General features: G+C 44.5%; 1 protein-coding gene and 1 long non-coding RNA gene across 3 annotated transcripts; both read right to left on the reverse strand.

Moving 5' to 3' along the window:
* Positions 1 to 947: 947 nt before the first annotated feature.
* On the reverse strand, positions 948 to 5,835 carry LOC108920387 (uncharacterized). The gene is made up of 3 exons (XR_003798260.1): positions 5,654 to 5,835; positions 1,690 to 1,751; positions 948 to 1,356 (listed from the first exon to the last, which is right to left on the reverse strand). It is a non-coding gene; the product is annotated as an uncharacterized LOC108920387 (long non-coding RNA).
* A 10,429-nt stretch (positions 5,836 to 16,264) lies between these two features.
* On the reverse strand, positions 16,265 to 22,174 carry LOC108938931 (mucin-2-like). Of its 2 annotated transcripts, XM_029258986.1 has the most exons (8): positions 20,348 to 22,174; positions 18,961 to 19,972; positions 18,595 to 18,656; positions 18,228 to 18,370; positions 17,762 to 18,033; positions 17,546 to 17,610; positions 16,998 to 17,143; positions 16,273 to 16,848 (listed from the first exon to the last, which is right to left on the reverse strand). In XM_029258986.1, the coding sequence occupies exons 1-8, from the start codon at positions 22,108 to 22,110 to the stop codon at positions 16,658 to 16,660; spliced, it is 3,654 nt and encodes a 1,217-aa protein (XP_029114819.1). In that variant the 5' UTR covers positions 22,111 to 22,174; the 3' UTR covers positions 16,273 to 16,657. The 2 variants fall into 2 exon arrangements, with proteins under 2 accessions (XP_029114818.1, XP_029114819.1); XM_029258985.1 differs by having other exon boundaries at positions 16,265 to 16,848; positions 18,961 to 22,174.
* Positions 22,175 to 22,396: the final 222 nt, after the last annotated feature.

The raw sequence follows: 22,396 nt of genomic DNA on the forward strand, positions 1-22,396 counted from the left end.
CAGTAGTCGTCGGAGTGGTAGTTGTTTCTGTAGTTGTGGGAGTGGTAGGTGTTTCACTTGTGGTTGACGTTACAGTTGTTGTTGTTTCAGTTGTTTCAGTTGTCGTGGGAGTTGTAGGTGTTTCACTTGTGGTTGACGTTATGGTAGTTGTCGGAGTAGTTGTTGTTTCAGTAGTCATGGGAGTTGTAGGTGTTTCAGTTGGTGTCGATGTTGCGGTTGTTGTCGGGGTGGTAGTTGTTTCAGTAGTCATGGGAGTTGTCGGTGTTTCAGTTGGTGTCGATGTTGCGGTTGTTGTCGGGGTGGTAGTTGTTTCAGTAGTCATGGGAGTTGTCGGTGTTTCACTTGTGGTTGACGTTACAGTAGTCGTCGGAGTAGTAGTTGTTTCAGTAGTTGTGGGTGTTGTAGTTGTTTCAGTTGCGGTCAACGTTGCGGTTGTCAACATGGAGGTAGTTGTGAGACTTGTAGGTGTGTTAGTGGTGATCGATGTTGCGGTTGTTGTCGGGGTGGTAGTTGTTTCAGTAGTCATGGGAGTTGTCGGTGTTTCACTTGTGGTTGACGTTACAGCAGTCGTCGGAGTAGTAGTTGTTTCAGTAGTCGTGGGTGTTGTAGTTGTTTCACTTGTGGTTGACGTTACAGTAGTCGTCGGAGTAGTTGTTGTTTCAGTCGTTGAGGAAGCTGTAGTTGTTTCAGCTGTGTTCGACGTTGCGGTTGTTGTCGGGGTGGTAGTTGTTTCTGTAGTCATGGGAGTTGTCGGTGTTTCACTTGTGGTTGACGTTACAGCAGTCGTCGGAGTAGTAGTTGTTTCAGTAGTCGTGGGTGTTGTAGTTGTTTCACTTGTGGTTGACGTTACAGCAGTCGTCGGAGTAGTAGTTGTTTCAGTAGTCGTGGATGTTGTAGTTGTTTCACTTGTGGTTGACGTTACAGTAGTCGTCGGAGTAGTTGTTGTTTCAGTCGTTGAGGAAGCTGTAGTTGTTTCAGCTGTGTTCGACGTTGCGGTTGTTGTCGGGGTGGTAGTTGTTTCAGTAGTCATGGGAGTTGTCGGTGTTTCACTTGTGGTTGACGTTACAGTAGTCGTCGGAGTAGTTGTTGTTTCAGTCGTTGAGGAAGCTGTAGTTGTTTCAGCTGTGTTCGACGTTGCGGTTGTTGTCGGGGTGGTAGTTGTTTCTGTAGTCATGGGAGTTGTAGGTGTTTCACTCGTGTTTGACGTTACAGTAGTTGTCGGAGTAGTAGTTGTTTCAGTAGTCGTGGGATTTGTAGTTGTTTCAGGTGTGGTAGATGTTGCGGTTGTCGTCGGGCTCATAGTCGTGTCACTTGTAGTATTAGTAGTTGTCACATTTTGTGTACGAAATGTCGGTACTGTCGGAGAAATTGAATCATTAAAATTTGTAGGGACTCGTGTGGTGACACCAGAGTTGCTGAGTTTGGAATTGAACAGTTTCATCGTTTAACCAGACCTCTTGGTGTTCTCATGGTGGATTGATCTCATAAATATTAATATTTCCCTCATTACTTCTAGAAACTCCCTTTATTTTGTTTAAAACAGATTTCTTTCTATACCTGCTTACACTCTATTTCAGTGTAAGATTTTTTTGTTTAAGCCCAGTATGATTTTCTTGGACTGTAGTAGGTTCTGCTTCTTTATAAATGTTTTTTCTTACATAATTTATAGTCATGATTTGTAATCATTACCTGATAGAAGTATCAGTGCAACTGTCCACATCTTCCTCATACCGGTGAGGTGTTCTCGTAACCTGCAAGGCAAGTTCTGTTTGTAATTGCTATAAATAGAACATCATGAAGAATTTATGTAGACATATGAGGGGTAGACAAAATACCAGAAACATGTCATGATATATCTATGCGAAGGACCTAAGAAGATGTAAGGCCACAATTTGCTTTCACAACAGCTTCAGCCCTTCCTGGAAAGTTGTCACTGAGATCCTGAGCTGCGTTTAGTGAAATTTCACATCACTCTTCAAGAAGAAACGCCTTTGATTCTTCAAGGGATGAAGGAGGTGGAAATCTATTTCACACTCCACAATACGCAACTTCCTATAAAGATTCATCAGTGTTTAGATCTTCGGTCTGGGGAAATGTGCGGAGCCTGTTTAGCAGTGTGTATGGGAGCATGATCATCCTGGAATACGGGAACACTGTGAGGATCAATTTTTACACCATAAGGTACATCTGGTCCTATAAAACGGCCTTATTTTCCTTAGCCATCAAACAACCATGCAGGGCAGGAATCAGACCTGATGACCCCCACTAGATGTTTTCCACTCATAGCTGCGACATCATCTGCTTCCAGTTACACTCTTACAGCAGACTGACAAACTTGACAGCTTGAGAAATATACTGTTACTGTAGTATTATTATAAATATATATCACACTATGTTATACCGTTCCTGATATACTATTGTTATATAATATGTTACACTGTTTACTGAAATATGAGAACCAGTGCAAATACCTTTTCGGTGTCTTTCAGAGTCACACATGTAAATCATATGATCTATTTTGAGAAATTTGTCCTCCTGTGAAAGCTGTGGAGAGGAATTTTATCTTAAGAATGATCAACTTTGTCTCCCTGTTCCTTTACAGAGTAAAGAAACTTTACCGCAACAGTGATCGTGCTTTTGGTCGCCAATTAAAATAGACTTTTGGACCACAGTATGTATACATTTTTCTAACACATAATCCAGCTGGTCTAAAAAGTAATGTACTTTGTGTCAAACTGTGTGTCAAACTGTAACAGGTCAAATATTATTTCAAAAAACAAAATAGAATTTTCACCATGATATTTGAAGATCGACGTATCATTCGGAACAAACCAAACAACGATTATTATAATCTTTGTTATTGTTTCAATATCTGTACAGGATGATTCTCTCACGATATTTTAACAAATTCAAAATTTATAGCTACCCTGCATGTGCCCAAGTTTTTAATGCAGGAGGTCTCAGACCCACGTACAGAAGAACCTATTAATACACACACACACACACACACACACATTTTCAGAACCGCTTGTCCCTTACGGGGTCACGGGGAACCGGAGCCAACCCGGCAACACAGGGCGTAAGGCCGGAGGGGGAAGGGGACACACCCAGGACAGGACGCCAGTCCGCCGCAAGGCACCCCAAGCGGGACTTGAACCCCAGACCCACTGGACAGCAGGACTGCGGTCCAACCCACTGCGCCACCGCACCCCCAAAACCTATTAATATTGATAGTAAATTCTTGGCATATTTTTTACCATCTATATGGCTACTGGTATTAATGAATTGCTTCGTGATCTATGTCCTTGTACCCGCTATAGTTGGACTGACCTCCAAAAGCCTTCAGAGATGGTGTCCACCCATCTGTAAAGGGCCTTGAACCCATTTGCCCATCATGTGTCTGGGCTGTTTTCTTGGTGTTGGCATGACAGGAATTTGGAAGGTAAAAGAATGAAGTTCATGAAAGTTTGTGTTGTGCAAGGACGCCAGTGAATCATGTGTGACAGAGATGTTCATCAGAAAGAATTCCAGTGTAATGTCAGTGCTCGAAAATAGATCATGTTATTGTTCTATGGAAATTATGCAGTTCAGCAGTATGTATTCCAGTTACATTAAGATGCACTATTATTGAGTAATTCTGCAGACATTCTACTTAAATAACGTCGATTTTGTGACATGTTCCAAGTATGGAAGTGTTATGTGGAACAGAGGACGTGGGGGTGGCTGCACCCAAGTGCAGGATTGCTTATTCAGTGCTGAAAGCCTGGTTGTCGTGGTCGGGGACAGGCAAATGGTCAGTCGATCCGCGAACTGGATAAGGGTGAGGATCTGATGTTGTGGTTGAGGAACAAGGCAAATGGTCGTAACCAAGGAGATGTGGATCAGGACTAGGGGACGACAAACAGGATATGGGATGAGCAGAGCGAGGTGGGGGGGAAGTGGTAGAGTGGTGCTTTTTATAGCCAGGTGCTGAAATTAAAGTCAGGTGTTTCTGGTTGAGGTGTGGTCATGGTCATGACAGGAAGCATAAACATGACCTGATTTAGGGCAGAAAGTGCACTCTCAATGTAATCTAAAATGGGTACACACGAAATGTGTAAAATGACCAGTTGAAAGCAGATGTAAATATGGAGCGAAAAGAGTTTCTTTAACGTGTAACACAGATGGTTAAGAAAGCTCTCAGTAAAAGAAATGTGTAATGAGCAATAACAGCTAAAACATAAATTTCAACAAACAAGATATCTAGTTTTTAATAGTTTTTTTCTAGTTTTCAGGAGGATCTGAAGTCACGTATAAGAACATTAGTGTACAAATCTGATATGGTCCATCTTCCTGGGTCAAGAAGCCAGATAAATTTACTACTACTACTACCACTTCTATAATAATAATAATAATAATAATAATAATAATAACAAACACATATATATGTGTGTGTGTGTGTGTGTATGTATGAAAATAAATCTATTGTTTAACCACGCAAGCTCATTTGTACACACAAACTGTATGAACCCACTTGTCCTAAGTGGGGTTACGGCGAACCGGAGCCTAACCTGTCAACATAGGGCACAAGGCGGGAGAAGGGAGGGGACACACTCAAGACGGGACGCCAGTCCGTCGCATGGCACCCCAAGAAGGACTCGAAACCCAGACCCACCAGAGAGCAGGACTCAGCCAGACCCGCTGCACCTCCACGCCCCCAGCTTATTTGTAACCAGGCTTAAAGCAAACCTATTAGCACATGAAAATGCAGAGGGAAGAACAATCAATGTCGCCTTTTTGGAAAAATTTAGAAATTAGTGCCACCTAGTTAATGACACTGAACCACAAATTAACACTTAGAGCGAAACTGTTAATATGTTTAGCTGACAGTGTTAATATAGACCAAGATAAATGAAATATCAAAGAACGAGGTGATCGGTTTTTTGGTATTCTCAGTATGGTGCACGCTTGTCATTAAAGTTGTTTTGTTGTGATCAGCCAGTCAATTTCTGCTTAGAAAGTGTATAAATCTGAACACCCTTTGAAAGATGGACTGTTCTGAACAAAGACAAAGACACCAACACTATAGATGAAGAGCATTAAGTCATAAGAGTTACTTCATGATATTCTGGCACCCGTTTGAATAGCTTTGCCATAAAATGTTTAGATGAACACGACTCATTAATTCTTAAAATTAAAATAAATTAAAATGTATTTTTCTTCTAATGCATGTTTGTGGACCTTTATCATTCTTCCCTTTGCGTCTCACATACTAGTTCTCACAGACCTGTGTCTATTCCAGCACCAGCCAGCCAGTGGAGCAGTAATGTTACAAATATGTGCTATTAAAATGGCAATTAGACATGTAACTATCCATGTTATTAGAGCCTTTGCCAACATTTAAAAATGACAGCCGTAGGAACAGAAAGTGAATGCTACTTATATGCACGGTCTGTAACACTCTCATACAGCTCTCACATATTTTTCCAAGATAGATTTGAACAAGATATTGTGGACATCACATTGAGCTTCAAATTTCAGCACTATCAAAAACAAATTTTAATATCTGTATTAAACATGTCAACTTTCGATGGTCTCCTAGTGCACTACAGGAGACCACTTTAATATGTTTCGAAATGTAGGTCTATGAAACTTATGAAAACTTTTAACTTACCCTTTTTTTGTTTAAACCTATGAAAAAAAGGCTTGGTAGTCCTATAGGGTGATTCTCTGTATTTCTTTCTATCCGCTGATTTATTATTGCGATTTAAAGAAATCAAAATTTCAGTTTCAGCTCAATATCATATTATAAATATATAAGAGCTGAAATCACTATCTGCATTGTGTGCAGTACATTTGATTACTCAGTCAATGTGCTGCGCTCTCAGAAGCGTTTCTTTATCAAGAAGAAGCCCCTCCTTCATATTCTTTAACTTTCCACATTTTACCTCAAACCGGCTATGCCTCATATCCTTGGTATTAATGGTTTGCTTGCGTACTTGTTCCTTATCAGTTATCCTGAAAGCAGCTCACGGTATTCACATTGCTAAACAAGGCAGCAGATGAACCAGTTCAAATACGGAAGTTGCCATCATTGCCATCATTAGCCCCTCCCTGCAGCATTTTCATATCTCTCTTTAATGAGAGAAGACACAGTTAAATGATTAATTTACATGGCAATTTTTTCCAAAGCAGCTTATAACGTTAAGCTACCTACAGTGATTTACTATTTATACAGCTCGGTAATTTTTTTGGATCAATTTTGGGGAAGACACATTCTCAAGGGCCCTACAGCTGAAGGTAGCATTTGAATCTGCGACCCTTGGGGTCCAAAGGCAGCAGCTCAGTTGTATCCCCAAGTGAGTGTGAAGCCTCGGGGGTACACACTATGAACATACATGAAGTTATGGCTTATATGAAGGCTTAGTTGTAAATTTTAGTGATAGAAAAAATGAAGTGACGGTAAACTTTGTGATTCTGAAAGGTGATACCAGAACTAATTTCCAGATGATAGCTGACCTAGAGTTTAGTGAGGAATATTACATTACAAATATGACTAAAGTAATTAATGGACTTCTTCTGGGATGTGAGAAGCACAAACCTTGTGAATTTCTAATAATTTGTAATAAAGGCAATTAGTAAGTATTTTAATACCTTAATATTGAATGGACTGTGATGAGAAAGGTCCTGTGAATCTAGTAGGAAACAATTCAGATCCACCAGATCACCTGAAACATGTCTTTGGACGGTGGGACGAAACCAGAGCACCCAGTGGGAACCCATGTGAACACGGTGAGATGCCTGGATGTGGAGGATGTCATGAAGCCCTCTGGCAATCACATGTAATGACACTGGACTGAAACGTCTTCCACCAAAAAGAGCTGCTGCAGACATACTGGATTGCATATTTTAACTGTACACTAGTTACAGTTAAACTACAGTGAGCGTAATACTGCAGCAACATTTCGTCTTCAGTTTGACGTAGAAGTTCTACGTCTTTCTGTTCACTAGGGGGCTAACTTGGAATTGAGTGTCACGTTAAAATGCAACCCTGCTTCTCGCCACTACTGCTCGCAAATGAAAAGACACAGAGAGGTAGTCCATATATCGCTGGACAGAGGAAGGGACACCGCATCAAACGAGATATGAACGGCCGCTGCCGGTTCAGCCTGAGCGAACCGGCACCGTTCCGAAAATGTCCCACGTCTGCCTCGTTACGGAGGTGCCGCGCGTTACGCTACGTGTCATCACGTTCGAACACGTCATAGCGATGACGTCAGCACCCCAGTTCGTCGCTCGAGGGCGGTGCTATGCGAAGCGTATCGCACCGGTAGGAAAACCTTCAAGATCGAGGTAAGGTAGGGGGCTCGAAGGTGTCCAAGAAACACGACGCGAAGTACTATGGTGACCGACGAGCTGCACTTCGGGAGCAAGCCGAGGCCTCTGGGATTGGAAGGACACCACCAGGCAGCCAAGAAGACATCGTCGGCTCAGCGAAAGCGAGCAGCAGCGTCAGCGTGCGCAGCATGCGGGAGACGGCGCGATAGGCTGCAAAATCCCCTCAACCATCGACTTCTCTCACACACACACACACACACACACACACACACACACACACACGACGACGACGACGACGACATCGACATCGTCGTGCAGCACAAGCAAATGTACGTGGATGCGCAGCAGCGACCGACCTGATTTTGGCCGAGTGGGTCGGGGCTCACCACCCACACGTTGTTCTAAAGACATGCAGCATAATAAACTATGCACCTGTGTGTGTGATATATTGTAACGACCCACGTTACTGCTTAAATGTAGATAGTTGCATTATGGGAAATAATGTTAAATGTGTGTAACCACTGGAGGAACTTAAGGGGAAAATGGTGGGGTGACCGTGTCTCTTGGTGTGTTGAGAGAGCTTAGGGATGCTAAGGCAGGCTGACTGTAAGTGCAGGTCTTGGAGGAAAAGGGGTCCTTGGACCAAGAGCATTATTCCCTTTGTGTTGGTGTTCAAATAAACCGTTCGTTATGAACGCTGCCTCTGCGTTCTTCCTCGCCCCATCCAAATCCATGACGCTGCGCGCCACATTGGTGTCAGAAGTGGGATGGGGCAGGACGATGAGAGGCTGGATCAGGAAACAGCTGACCACCAAGCATCGGGAAGGAGAGAAGACCGGGACGGAAGGACGGTGTCCGGCGGGAGAAACGCCTATGACGGTGGAGGTCGAGGCGGACGAGCTGTGGCGGAGCACGGGTGTCCAGGGGGACGCTGGGGGAGCGTGCGCAAGGGCGAGGACGGCGGAGAAGAGCTGCAAGGTGCCGCTGGAGATGGGCGAGCAGGTCGAGTGGGGTCTCCCTGCGCCCAGAGAAAGAGCGGCAGGAAGAGGCAGTGAACCGCCGTTGACCGCGGAGGAAAGTCGCCCTGCGAAGAGCGCCGCTTTCTCGAGCAGGACGGATGCCGTGCTGGGCGACGCGGAGCAATGTGCCTCGTCTGTGGACGGGCAAAGCTCCGTGTCGGAGAGGAGCGGAACCGCCGACGCGAATTCTCCCGTGGAACGGGAGTCTGGCACTTTCGGGGAAAAAGCGCCCAGCCTGCCTGAAGCCCAGGCGGGCGTTGTTGAGGAGCGGCGCGGCGGAGCAGGCGCCGCAGAAGGAGGAGGGCTGCGTAGCAAGAGGCGGCCAGTTTTACGAGCGTCGCGGCGGGCTCAGCGTGCGGCGAATCGGCGGAGGCGAGAGCGGCAAGCAGGGCGGCCTTGCCGGGTCCTTCGCCGAAAGACGGCCGAGCGGCGAGGCGCGCGGCGAGACGACGGGGGGCGCGAGAAAGATGTTCGCCCCCGACAACGGAGCGGGGACAACGCGGAGCGGCTGCGGGGAGCCGTCGCGAAGGTCCCACGGAAGCCGGTTAGCGAAAGCCACGTGGGCGCTGCCATGTTCGGGACGCGCCACGTGCGAGTGAGGGAGTCCTGCAGGGGCCGAGGCCGGGCGGACGGGGGACAAGGATGGCCACCCCGACCCCCGAGCGCGCTGCCATGGGGGTCTCTTGCAGGTTTCCCCGCCCCAACCACCAGCGGTGAGCGTCTAGGATCTGTACTCCCGACCGGATGCACGTGAGAACAGCGCTGGACGTTGGGACAAATGTGGGGCAGGCAGCAGCGGGGACGCTGCCATTTTTTTTGATGGGGGGCTATGTAACGACCCACGTTACTGCTTAAATGTAGATAGTTGCATTATGGGAAATAATGTTAAATGTGTGTAACCACTGGGGGAACTTAGGGGGAAAATGGTGGGGTGACCGTGTCTCTTGGTGTGTTGAGAGAGCTTAGGGACGCTAAGGCAGGCTGGCTGTAAGTGCAGGTCTTGGAGGAAAAGGGGTCCTCGGACCAAGAGCATTATTCTCTTTGTGTTGGTGTTCAAATAAACTGTTCATTATGAACGCTGCCTTTGCGTCCTTCCTCGCCCTATCCAAACCCACGGTGCTGCGCGCCACAATATTATATCTTTTTTTTATGTTTCTATTCCAGCCCAGGCTGAATGCGTGTGTACGAGTGTGGTTACCCCGTGAAGGAGGGTTGCCTTCCTTCCCACATATAGCCCTCCTAAGCCAGGCACCCGGTGATCCTGGGAAGTTATGGAATTCATGAAGTAATGGATCATGAGTGGAACAAATCATACTGGAACTACTAGTAATTAAGAAAGTACCACTCGGTGTACCACTCTTGTGCCCATGAGTCATGTCACCCGGAGAATAAATATATTATTTGTGTATTTGTATTAAATCTACAGTGTACCAAATTCAGCTTTACATGCATGTTTATGTATTTGTCAAGAATTTGCCGCTTGTATTTAGCGATACAGGAAACTTCTAAAATGGATTCTTCAAGCAGAGGAATAGCACAAGTTTGTTTTGTTACATTTCAGCATCATCTGGCACAATATTTAAGAGACCTGTGGGGGCAGATTACGTCAGCGTTCGCATTCTGTTCCATGTCTTTGAGCTCTGGAGATGATGTGTTATTGAAAGCCGCAGTAAACGGGCAATTCTTTCCGAAGGCCAAGTTCAGGTAACCGTCATTTCCTTTTGCAGGACCAGCAGAGGGAGCTATGGTTGTGGTGGAGACTGTGCTGGTTTTAGCTGCGGTTTTGGAAGCTGTGGTACGAGTCGAGGTGCTCAGATGTCTGGTGCTTCCAGCAGTTACAGCAGCTTCGGGTTTTGCGGTCGGAGTTGGAGTTCTTCCAGTAGTCGTGAACATTTCAAGTCTTGTGGCAGGAGTCGGTTGTTTCACGTGTGGTAGATGTTATGGAAGTTGGTGGGGTTCTTGCTGTTTCAGCAGCAGAGTTGTGGTTTCAGTAGCTGTAATTTTGATTGTTGTGCTAGATTCTTGAGTAGAATGTCAAGTGGTAATCAGATTTTGTTGCTGAAACATGTGAATGGGAAAAAAAAATGGTAGGAGGGTATCAGGATTTGTCTATCCTGTGTTTTGTGCATCTACTCGAACGATGAACCTCGGTGCAGCAAGTGGTAGTTGACAAACTAGGCTTACTTGAATCACATGTCTGCAGCTATGTCCCTTTCTCTTAACGTAATGCATAAATTGTACTTTTGCTGAGATGTATGTTGCTTTGGACAAAAGCATCTGCTGAATGAATAAATGTGATCGGCGCCCTAGTTGTACATTTACGTTGCACTTATTCATTTAGCGGTGCTTTGTGTATAACGGATGCTTTGCTTTGCTCAGTGGTACTGCACCTGGAGGTGGGGATTGAACCTGCAACCTGTGGATCTAAAGGCAGTGGCGCTAACCACTCCGCTTTCAGCTATCTTATGGTTGTAGTCTCACTACTGGTTGTAGGGGGTGCTGTCGCCACACTCAGTGTCTGAAATGTCGGTGCTGCCGGAGAAACTGAATCTTCAGTCATATAAGCTTGTAGGGACTGATGTGGTCAGACCAGAGCTGGTGAGTGTGGAGTTGATCAGTTTAGTGGTTTATCTGTAACTCTTGGTCTTCTCATGGTGGAATGAACTTGTGAATATGAACAGTTGCCTCACTTCTTCTAGAGACTCCATTTATTTTCTTTAAAACACATTTGTTTCAGTACCTGCTGTGTGTACAACACTATTTCAGTGTAAAATGTATCATTAAAGCCCAGTATGACATTACTGTATTGTGGTTTGTTCTCATATAATTTATATTCATGATTTGTAATTGTTACCTGTTAAAAGTTCAAGTTCAAGTGGTTTTTATTGTCATTCCTCTATATAGCTTGGGTACAGTGGAATGAAATGTCGTTTCTCCGGGACCATGGTGGTGCAATACAGAACAGTATGCAGGACTACATAAAGTACAAATACACAACAGTGTGAGACAATAAATATACAGAACGGTAGATGCACAGGACATGAACTGTGAACTGTTTTGTAGTGTATGGAGTCATGCTTGTTTCGCTGTTTGACTCTGCCAGGTGATGTTAGGAGGCATCAGGGTGTTGAGTAATCTGACTGCCTTAGGGAAGAAACTGTTTCGGGGTATGCTGGTGCTGGGACCAAGAACTGAGTGCTATTGTGCTTGTCATCTGTGCGGTTGGACGAAGTTAACTGCTGCTGGTAAAGAAGAAATTTTCCTCTTTCCTGTTCAGCCGGAGGAGACCATGAAAGAAATACACTCAGGCACACGTTAAGTTTTCATGACATCGGCCGATGGGAGAGCCCCGGAAACTGGGTGTCTTCCTGATCGTTCCTTGTCACCCTTCTTTAATTTGCAAGCTCATACATATGCATTTGTAGGCGTTACAACAGGTATGCCCACTTCTCTGGTTTCAGTAATTCTCCATTCGCCTTCTTCTCAAAACAATTTTGTCCAAAGACGACACCCAACCCCTCTTTCTTAAACTGACCTTGCTCACAGGGCAAAGAAGGAACATCTACCTGTGATAACATGGTCTTAGTGGGCCTGCTTGCGTACCATCGGGCCACCTTGACCTGGTGCCTGGTACAACCTGTTCCACAGTGATTTTCCATTTTCATAACCAGTACACAGCTTTAAAACATATTACAAAGAAATATTACCAGTTACTATGTTTAACAATTTCCATTCTGGGTTTTGGACTATCTAATGTGCCCTCAGTGTTCCAGGCCTCTGTGAAGCACATCTTAAGGGACCTGGTCAGTGAGTGCATCCTAGTATATCTGGATCTAAATTCCTCCTGTGGCAAATTTTCTCCCCTTACCTGAAGGAGGTATGCCATCCTCTTCCATGGGAGAACCATGGACTCAGACTTGGAGGTGCTGATCCTCATGCCTACCTTCACACTCGGCTTCAAACTGTTGTAGTGCATGCTGAAGGCATCCATGTGATGGTGTCAAAATGACATCATCTGCAAAAAGGAGAGACATCACCTTCTGGCTTCCGCTTGACCTTGGCTGTGCCTTGATATCCTGCCCATAAAAACCACGAACAGGAGTGGGGACAAGGCACAACTTCGGTAGAGTCCAACAACCACATTGAATGGGCTTGACTTAATGTCAAGTATGCGAGCACAGCTCTCGCGCCTCGTGTACAGAGACCAAATTGCCCCCAGTAGTGGCCCCGGCACCCCATACTCCCTAAGCACCTCCCACAGAGTTTCTCGGGGAACACAGTCGCAGGCCTTCTCCAAGTCCACAAAACACATGTAGACGGGATTAGCGAACTCTGTTGCCCCCTCAATTATCTGAGAGAGGATAGAAAAAGTGGTTCACTGTTCCACCGCCAGGACAGAATATGCATTGGTCCTTTTCAATCTGAGATTCAACTATCAGCCGGGGTGTTTCTAGGCTTGCTCTTCTAGGTGGTAGTGTAGTGGTCAGAGCTACTGCTTTTGGATGCAAAGGTTGAGGGTTTGATCTCCAGCTGTAGTACCCCTGAGTAAGGTACTAACACTAAATTGCTCCAGTAAAATTACCCAGCTGTGTAAAAGGGTAAGCAATTGTAAGCTTGTAATAATTAATTACTCCAATACCCTAAGCTGCTTTGGAGAAAAGTGTGAGATGAATTAATAAATGGCTGCATGCATTTTCTCCAGGTACTCTGCTGACTCCCAGAGATGGGTTTTAGGTGAACTGGTCACTCTAAATTGCCAGCGCTATATGAATGTGTTGGACTGGCACCCCATCCAATGTGTACCCTGCCTCATGCCCTGTAACACAGGATAGACTCACACCATTGTGACCCTGCTTTGGACGGGTGGGTATTGATAATTGTGAGTGATTCCTGAGCAGTTTCTGACATTGTTAGGTGATCATATTGACTCTCCCTGTCTGGTCACCAGGTGATGTGTAATTGGTCAGGCAGTACAAAAGGCAAGAGGACAGCTGGGGACAGCTGGTAGTGTAGTGGCTGGAGTTGCTGTCTGTCTTTGGGCCCAAAGGTCACATATTCAAATCCCACCTTAAGACTCCATTGTGAAGAAGGCCCAGCAGAGGTTGTACTTCCTTCGCCAGCTGAGGAAGTTCAACCTGCCACAGGAGCTACTGATGCAATTCTACTCTGCAGTCATCGAGTCTGTCCTCTGCACCTCTGTAACTGTCTGGTTTGGCTCAGCTACAAAATCAGACATCAGAAGATTACAGCGGATAGTTCGGACTGCTGGAAGAATCATCGGCACATCCCCCCAGCTCTCCAAAAACTGTACTCGTCCAGAGTCAGTAAAAGGGCTAGCAAAATCATTGTAGACCCCTCACATCCAGGCCACTTCGTCTTCGAACCCTTGCCATCTGGCCGGCGCTACAGAGCACTGAGCACCAGGACAGCCAGGCATAAGAAAAGTTTCTTTCCTCAGGCCATCTACCTCATGAACACCTAAATCTCTCCCCTATAGAGTAAACCAGTGCAATACATAATGCTATTTATATTTATATTTATAACTTTTTATCACATCATATGTCTTACTCACACTCCCTTGCATTTGTATCTAGTGACTATTTTTGTATATTGGGTACTTTATATTTTTCTATATTTTTTATCCTTCATTCGCATATTCTATCTTCTCATCTGTGTCTTGTCACTGTCATTCTGTCTGTGCTGTGGAAGTTTCTGTCACCAAGACAAATTCCTTGTATGTGTGAACATACTTGGCAATAAAGCTTGTTCTGATTCTCTGATTCTGATTCTTTATACAAATGCATATTAAATTGACTTAAGTTACAAATTACTAACTGTTCTTTCTTCTTGTTAAGCACTACGTCGCTACATAAGACCTGAGGAGGCCATCTGGTGGTGACAGACGAATCCCATGCTGACAGAGGATGATGTCCATCTGCCATGACGATCCATGCCGAGCTGGGGATCCAACATGCCAGTTTTTGTTCCTTTCCCCGGTGGCCAGTAGGCATACTTATAGCTCTATAAAAGTACTTTAATATGGTAGCCATTAGTTGACTGTCTTCTTTGCTTTATGCCTGTGTTAAAGTGCTCTGTGTCACTGCATGAAAAGAGCTCTATAAAAATACATTGAATTGAATTGAACTGCTTTGGAGAAAAGTATCATGAAATATGAATAAATGTAAGAGCTCTAAGGTCTCAAAGTGACTCTCAGTGTTACGCCACAACAGGCTGTTCGACAGGAAAGTACAATTCTCTATTGTTTAAATCTGAATTGCATTCTTTTGATGATCTGTCACATAACAATGTTTGCGTTGTGGCGACATTTGACGTTATCCAGATAATGACATATGCAGGAAATGTGTGATACTAAAATACCAGTGACATATCGCGCCCATCTCATGGGTGAAGTCCACCTACAGCCCTGTTCTGTCATGCACTCAGGCATCAGCTCATCAGAAAGTAAAGTGCTTGCAGGTGTCCTGTTTAAAACACTGATTCATTGTAAAAACAAGCTCACGCACTGCTGCCAAACTAGCCATCCATCGTCAACCGCCGCTTGTCCCGAGCGAGCCGAAGCCTTACCCAGCAACTCAGGACGCAAAGCCAAAAAGGGAGCGAACAGAGCCAGGACAAGGTAGCAGGCTTTTGCCAGGTACCCCAAGCAGAGCTCAAACCCCAGACCTGCCACACAGCGGAAACCAGCCAAACCCGCCACGCCACCACGGCCTCCACAAACTGCCTATAGCAATCAATTTTTTCAGATATGCCCAAGTTTGCATTCATTATATTGTACATTCTAGACCATTAAAACATGTACACTGATTTTGTAACTTTTGTAGCTTGATCATCTTGCTCACACCTTTCCTCTTTTAATTTTCAGGTGCCCCAAGCTTGATCTCTGTTGCTAATGTGACTGTAAGAGATAGAAAAAGTGCCATAACTGTATTAGGAGCTTCGTCCATTACTGCTGATATGGCTTCAACTGTTGTATCAGCCGGAGTTTGCACCGTTGTGTCTGCAGAGACAGTCTTTAATTTTAGTGTCAGCTGCTGTGACCAGCCTGGAACTTCAGTGTTTGTAGCTACATTGTTTGTAGGTGGAGATTATTCCCTTGTAATTTACACTGCTGTGATCCTTCTAGATTGAGCATGACTGATTTCAGAGGCATACTGTATGTACCAGTGCCCGTTGTGTGGCGGATCTGGGGTTCGAGCCTTGCTTGGGGTGCCTTGTGGTGGACTGGCATCCCATCCAGGGTGTGTCCCCTCCCCCTTGGGCCTTGCGTCCCGTTGGTTGGTTGGTTGGTTGGTTGGTTGGTTGGTACTGTAACTAATGTAATTTGTGCAGCCCGAGCTGATGTCACTGCTCAAGTTGAGGTTGCTGTGTGTTTGTTGAGGTCTGAGTTATACAGGTGTGTTCTGTTCAGGTGGCCCTGGGGAATGTGGAAGAGTAATGCATATGGAGTAGTGATTAGAGCTGACATTTTGTAATGCAAGGATTCAAGTCCCACCAGTATGAGATAGATGAATGAATGAACGAATGAACGAACGAACAAACAAACAAATGGTTCACATGTTATGAGAGTTATGTTACTGGAGAGTTGCTTGAATTTGAAATAGGAGAATAGGCTGCACTTATGCAGCTGATAAAGATCCCATATTCACTATTTTAGTTAATTTGGAGAATGACTCTTAGAACTGAAGCTCTCAAATGCATGGAAATTTTCTTTCATGAATTTTAATTAAATATGTAATACACTGCAATGTTAAATGAATAATATATATATATATATATATATATATATATATATATATATATATATATATATATACAATCTTCAGTGCTTATATTAACATCTCACACCAGTATTACACATCTTTTAAATCTTTTTAAACAGCGCTTATATCATAAATCAGAAAAAAAAAATATATATATATATTTTTAATTTAAAAAACCTTACACAATTGTGGGAAAGCATTATAATTTATGAGGAAATATCAGAGGAATTAAAATGACAAATAAAACATTAACATACCCCAAAAACAATACGTTCAATCTCCAGTGTAGCGCATGATATTAAAAAGAGCAGTTCTTAACTGCATGAATATCATGTATTGACGATTCAACAATACTCATGATATTGAATTTTTTCCCCCTGTGGAAAAAATATGCCTACATTTTAATTGGAAAAGAGTATTAAGGCATAACTTATACAGTAGTAGACTTAACGAAATGAGTTCAAGGAATATAAATGATTAACAATCTCTAAAAATATATACTCAGTGTATTGTGTGATATTTTCAGATGAACTGCATTTTTCATGTCCAGCTAGGCCAATAAAAATGAACCAGAATAACTGGGATTAGAAGAGCAGCCACTTCCTTTGGCCTGTTGGTTGACGTGAAACTGCTGAATGCCTTGGATGTCGTGGAGGGACTGGCAGAGCTGGTCGCTATTGTTCCTGTCACGGCAGGCGTGCTGGTCGTGTTTGTGGTGGAGCCTGGCACTGCTGTTTGGAAAGAGCGCAGGTGAGCAGTGAATGTTTTGTGCTTGCTCGCAACTTAAGTACTTTTGTTTTATACTCTAAACACATTTCAGTCAAATGAATAAAAATTCTATTAACTTTAAGACAACAGTGGACGTCAAGTAATTTCGTACCTGCGTGAATGCTGGATAAGATCACATTTTGGAAGACTGCTGAAGAGCCGATTCCTTCCTTAAAATAGTTCTCGACGCTGGTAGCATTGGGAACCACCGACTGATTCGTAAAGATCAAGTTGGTGTCCACTCCTGTAGACCCATTCCTGGTGGGACAGGGCGGGAATCACTATATTTAACCTTTACAATTAAGGAGCCAATGACAGTAACACCTAATGCCTTTGAGGGGAGTGAATCAAGTGTTAAAAACAACAAATTCCAAAAATATTTGCAGTTGCACAATACACAACATAAACACTGGGGAAAAGTGCAAGGTCATCTTGGATATTTTACATTTGGCTGTCAGATTTACACATCAGTCTCTACTAAGATTGATGAAAATGGGTTCGCTACACACAAGTGTCTTAGGCTCTCTAGGGGCAGGAAAGAAGTGCTGTCAGGAGCATCTTATGTTCTAAACACCATGACAGCGCTTGAAAAGTGATTTGCAGAAATATTTATGTAGATCAACAAAGTTAACATGACTGCAGGGGAGAAACTGATCTTACCAGAATCCTATGATATAACACCTCAGGAAAATGTCCTTGTAGATTGCTCTGAACATGTTAGTCAGCTGGAAAACATAACAATGCATATTTGTCAGCATGAAAAGGTGCAGAAAGTACATCTGTTATGGCACCCTTTATGTGCAGCCACAGAGGAAATAAGTCACAATTTAAGCCAAAGAATAACATTGGTGTTCGTTTTATGACATAGAGTATTACCCCAGTTGTGATGTTCTGTGCCAAGGCCTTGAACTCGAGAGACGATCTGTTTCCCAAGGGTGCAAAAAATGTTTGGTTGATTCTGAAGGTCAGATTGAGGTAACCTTCCGTTGGACCAGGAGGATCGGTAGAAGCTGTGGTCGTAGACATAAGTGTTGTGGGAGGTGCGCTTGATGTAGACTCCGCTGTTTTCGTGGGGAGTGATGAGGTGGCAGCTGATGTAAGGCTGGTGCTGTTCGGAGAAACTGTGGTGGTGGCGGCGGCTGGTATTTCTGTTAGGAAACAACGCAGGGGCACATTGAAGATACTGGACTGAATCGGTACAGGGTGAATACCTTGGTCAAGGGTACTACAGCCGGAGGTGGGATTCGAACCTGAATGGAAACCTTCAACTGCAAGGCAGCAGCTCTAACTGCTAAGATACCTGCTGCTCCTAAGGGCCTCCGGACCTTTGACGATCACTCACCGGCAATAATGGTGGTTGAATTAATTTTTAATATGGATGTTGTGTTGGTTGCTTCCAACAGCGTTTCTTTCACATTAGTAACATTGGGGAGTGAAGTTTCATTGCTGAAGATCAGTTTGGTGTCCACTCCTACTGAGCCAGGCCTGTGAGCGAGAGGGACACAGTTACCCAAAGACATCTGGAGTTAAGACAGCAGTACTCATTCTCTGCTGTAGGTTTCCTTTTTCAAACCTAAGATATTAAGAATTACAAGTTGTGTCCTGTTTGACAGTAACTACGGTTGAATACCTGAAAAGGTACTTGCAAAAAACATAAAGCATTTCACTTGTATTTTTAATATAATTGGGCAGGAAGTAACTCCTCTTACCAGAAACCAAGGACAATGCAGGTGATGAAGTTCTTGTAAATCTTGCTGTACAAGGAATTCAACTGGTAAAGAAAAACAGTACGTTTACAGAGATATTAAAATGGGAAACTGAACATGAGAAATTAATCGTATTACTTCATCAGTAACTAACATATTTTCTTTTTCTGTTACACTATGATGCTTAATTTATTTAGTAACATTTTCTACTTTTTGTTAAAAATCTTCAAAAATGATTTAAATTGTCTTTTCTGTCATTTATGAAGTTTTCCTGAAGGATAAATTATTTTGGTGAAAGTATTAAGATAGATTTCTTAAATTTTGCCTGGTTTAAGAAATTATTTTAAGGATAAATGAGAGATAGATTACCTCAATGGTGACCGTCACTGACAAAGATTGAAATTCTGGTGAATTGTTGTCATTTAGAGCTGGTATAAACACCAAAGTCATTTTGAAGCTCAAAAGCACCACATTGTTTCTTGAGACTTCTGCAGTTGTTGTTGATAGTGTTGTTTGCGGAAATGTGGTCAGCAAAGTTTCAAATTTGGTGGATGCTGCAGTTGAGTCTGCTTGAGTTGTTGAAGTGCTAGTAGATGTCATGGTTGTACTGGTGGAGGCTTTTGTAGTGGTTGGAGTAGTAGAGGTTACGGTTGTAGTGGCTGGAGTGGTGGATGTCACGGTTGTAGTGGTGGGAGCTTTGGTAGTGGTTGGAGTAGTAGAGGTTACGGTTGTAGTGGCTGGAGTGGTAGATGTCACGGTTGTAGTGGTGGGAGCTTTGGTAGTGGTTGGAGTAGTAGAGGTTACGGTTGTAGTGGCTGGAGTGGTAGATGTCACAGTTGTAGTGGTGGGGGCTTTGGTAGTGGCTGCAGTAGTAGAGGTTACGGTTGTAGTGGTTGGGGCTTTGGTAGTGGTTGGAGTAGTAGAGATTACGGTTGTAGTGGCTGGAGTGGTAGATGTCACAGTTGTAGTGGTGGGGGCTTTGGTAGTGGCTGGAGTAGTAGAGGTTACGGTTGTAGTGGTTGGGGCTTTGGTAGTGGTTGGAGCGGTAGATGTCACGGCTGTAGTGGTTGGGGCTTTGGTAGTCGTTGGAGTAGTAGAGATGACAGTTGTAGTGGTGGGGCCTTTGGTAGTGGTTGGAGTACTAGAGATGACAGTTGTAGTGGTTGGAGTAGTAGATGTCATGGTTGTAGTGGTGGGGGGTTTTGTAGTGGTTGGAGTAGTAGAGGTTACGGTTGTAGTGCCTGGAGTGGTAGATGTCACGGTTGTAGTGGTGGGGGCTTTGGTAGTCGTTGGAGTAGTAGAGATGACAGTTGTAGTGGTGGGGCCTTTGCTAGTGGTTGGAGTACTAGAGATGACAGTTGTAGTGGTTGGAGTAGTAGATGTCATGGTTGTAGTGGTGGGGGGTTTGGTAGTCGTTGGAGTAGTAGAGATGACAGTTGTAGTGGTGGGGGTTTTGGTAGTGGTTGGAGTACTAGAGATGACAGTTGTAGTGGTTGGAGTAGTAGATGTCACGGTTGTAGTGGGGGGTTTGGTAGTGGTTGGAGTAGTAGAGGTTACGGTTGAAGTGGTGGGGGTTTTGGTAGTGGTTGGAGTACTAGAGATGACAGTTGTAGTGGTTGGAGTAGTAGATGTCACGGTTGTAGTGGTGGGGGGTTTGGTAGTGGTTGGAGTAGTAGAGGTTACGGTTGAAGTGGTGGGGGTTTTGGTAGTGGTTGGAGTACTAGAGATGACAGTTGTAGTGGTTGGAGTAGTAGATGTCACGGTTGTAGTGGTGGGGGGTTTGGTAGTGGTTGGAGTAGTAGAGGTTACGGTTGAAGTGGTGGGGGTTTTGGTAGTGGTTGGAGTACTAGAGATGACAGTTGTAGTGGTTGGAGTAGTAGATATCATGGTTGTAGTGGTGGGGGGTTTGGTAGTCGTTGGAGTAGTAGAGGTTACGGTTGAAGTGGTGGGGGTTTTGGTAGTGGTTGGAGTACTAGAGATGACAGTTGTAGTGGTTGGAGTAGTAGATGTCACGGTTGTAGTGGTGGGGGGTTTGGTAGTGGTTGGAGTAGTAGAGGTTACGGTTGAAGTGGTGGGGGTTTTGGTAGTGGTTGGAGTACTAGAGATGACAGTTGTAGTGGTTGGAGTAGTAGATGTCACGGTTGTAGTGGGGGGTTTGGTAGTGGTTGGAGTAGTAGAGGTTACGGTTGAAGTGGTGGGGGTTTTGGTAGTGGTTGGAGTACTAGAGATGACAGTTGTAGTGGTTGGAGTAGTAGATGTCACGGTTGTAGTGGTGGGGGGTTTGGTAGTGGTTGGAGTAGTAGAGGTTACGGTTGAAGTGGTGGGGGTTTTGGTAGTGGTTGGAGTACTAGAGATGACAGTTGTAGTGGTTGGAGTAGTAGATGTCACGGTTGTAGTGGTGGGGGGTTTGGTAGTGGTTGGAGTAGTAGAGGTTACGGTTGAAGTGGTGGGGGTTTTGGTAGTGGTTGGAGTACTAGAGATGACAGTTGTAGTGGTTGGAGTAGTAGATATCATGGTTGTAGTGGTGGGGGGTTTGGTAGTCGTTGGAGTAGTAGAGGTTACGGTTGAAGTGGTGGGGGTTTTGGTAGTGGTTGGAGTACTAGAGATGACAGTTGTAGTGGTTGGAGTAGTAGATGTCACGGTTGTAGTGGTGGGGGGTTTGGTAGTGGTTGGAGTAGTAGAGGTTACGGTTGAAGTGGTGGGGGTTTTGGTAGTGGTTGGAGTACTAGAGATGACAGTTGTAGTGGTTGGAGTAGTAGATGTCACGGTTGTAGTGGTGGGGGGTTTGGTAGTGGTTGGAGTAGTAGAGGTTACGGTTGAAGTGGTGGGGGTTTTGGTAGTGGTTGGAGTACTAGAGATGACAGTTGTAGTGGTTGGAGTAGTAGATGTCATGGTTGTAGTGGTGGGGGGTTTGGTAGTCGTTGGAGTAGTAGAGGTTACGGTTGAAGTGGTGGGGGTTTTGGTAGTGGTTGGAGTCGTAGAGGTTACAGTTGGAGTGGTAGGGGCTTTGGTAGTGGTAAGAGTAGTAGAGGTTACGGTTGTAGTGGTGGGGCCATTGGAAGTAATTGGAGTTGTAGATGTTGTGGTGGTGGAATAAGTTGTAGTGGAGAAAAGTTCAGTTGTTGTTGTGGTGAGTTCAATTGTTGTTGTCAGGGCAGTTGCTGTGGTGAAAGGTTCAGTAGTGTTTGTGGTTGAATAAGTTGTTGTGGTGGTCAGTTCAGTTGTGGTCCTGCTGGGTTCGGATGTGGTTGTTGTTTCAGTAGTTGTGGGAGTTGTTGGTGTTTCAAATGTGGTCGACATTGCGGTTTTTATCGGGGTGGTAGTTGCTTCGGCAACTGTGGCAGTGGTAGGTGTTTCACTAGTGGTTGACGTTACGGTAGTTGTCGGAGTAGTAGTTGTAGTTTCAGTCGTCGAGGAAGCTGTAGTTGTTTCAATAGTGGTCGATGTTGCGGTTGTCGTCGGGGTGGTACTTGTTTCAGTTGTCATGGGAGTTGTAGTTGTTTCAATAGTGGTCGACATTGCGGATGTCGTTGGAGTGGTTGTTGTTTCAATTGTTGTGGGAGTTGTCGTTGTTTCAGTTGTGGTTGATGTTGCGGTTGTTGTCGGGGTGGTAGTTTTGGGAGTTGTCGTTGTTTCAGTTGTGGTCGACGTTGCGGTTGTCGTCGGAGTGGTTGTTGTTTCAGTTGTTGTGGGAGTTGTAGGTGTTTCAGTTGTGGTCGACGTTGCGGTTGTCGTTTGAGTGGTACTTCTTTCAGTTGTTGTGGGAGTTGTTGGTGTTTCAAATGTGGTCGACGCTGCGGTTTTA

This window comes from Scleropages formosus, chromosome 16 (genome assembly GCF_900964775.1).
Source record: "Scleropages formosus chromosome 16, fSclFor1.1, whole genome shotgun sequence".
NCBI lineage: Eukaryota > Metazoa > Chordata > Actinopteri > Osteoglossiformes > Osteoglossidae > Scleropages > Scleropages formosus.

What these genes read in the sequence shown, in the direction of transcription:
- LOC108938931 (XM_029258985.1), bottom strand. Translation starts at nt 22,110, where the DNA reads ATGTCGACCACTATTGAAACAACTACAACTCCCATGACAACTGAAACA. An exon ending in CAGTGACGGTCACCATTGAG is followed by an intron (nt 18,657 to 18,960) that starts GTAATCTATCTC and finishes TTTCTTTACCAG; the next exon opens with TTGAATTCCTTGTACAGCAA. An exon ending in TTCAACCACCATTATTGCCG is followed by an intron (nt 18,034 to 18,227) that starts GTGAGTGATCGT and finishes GTTTCCTAACAG; the next exon opens with AAATACCAGCCGCCGCCACC.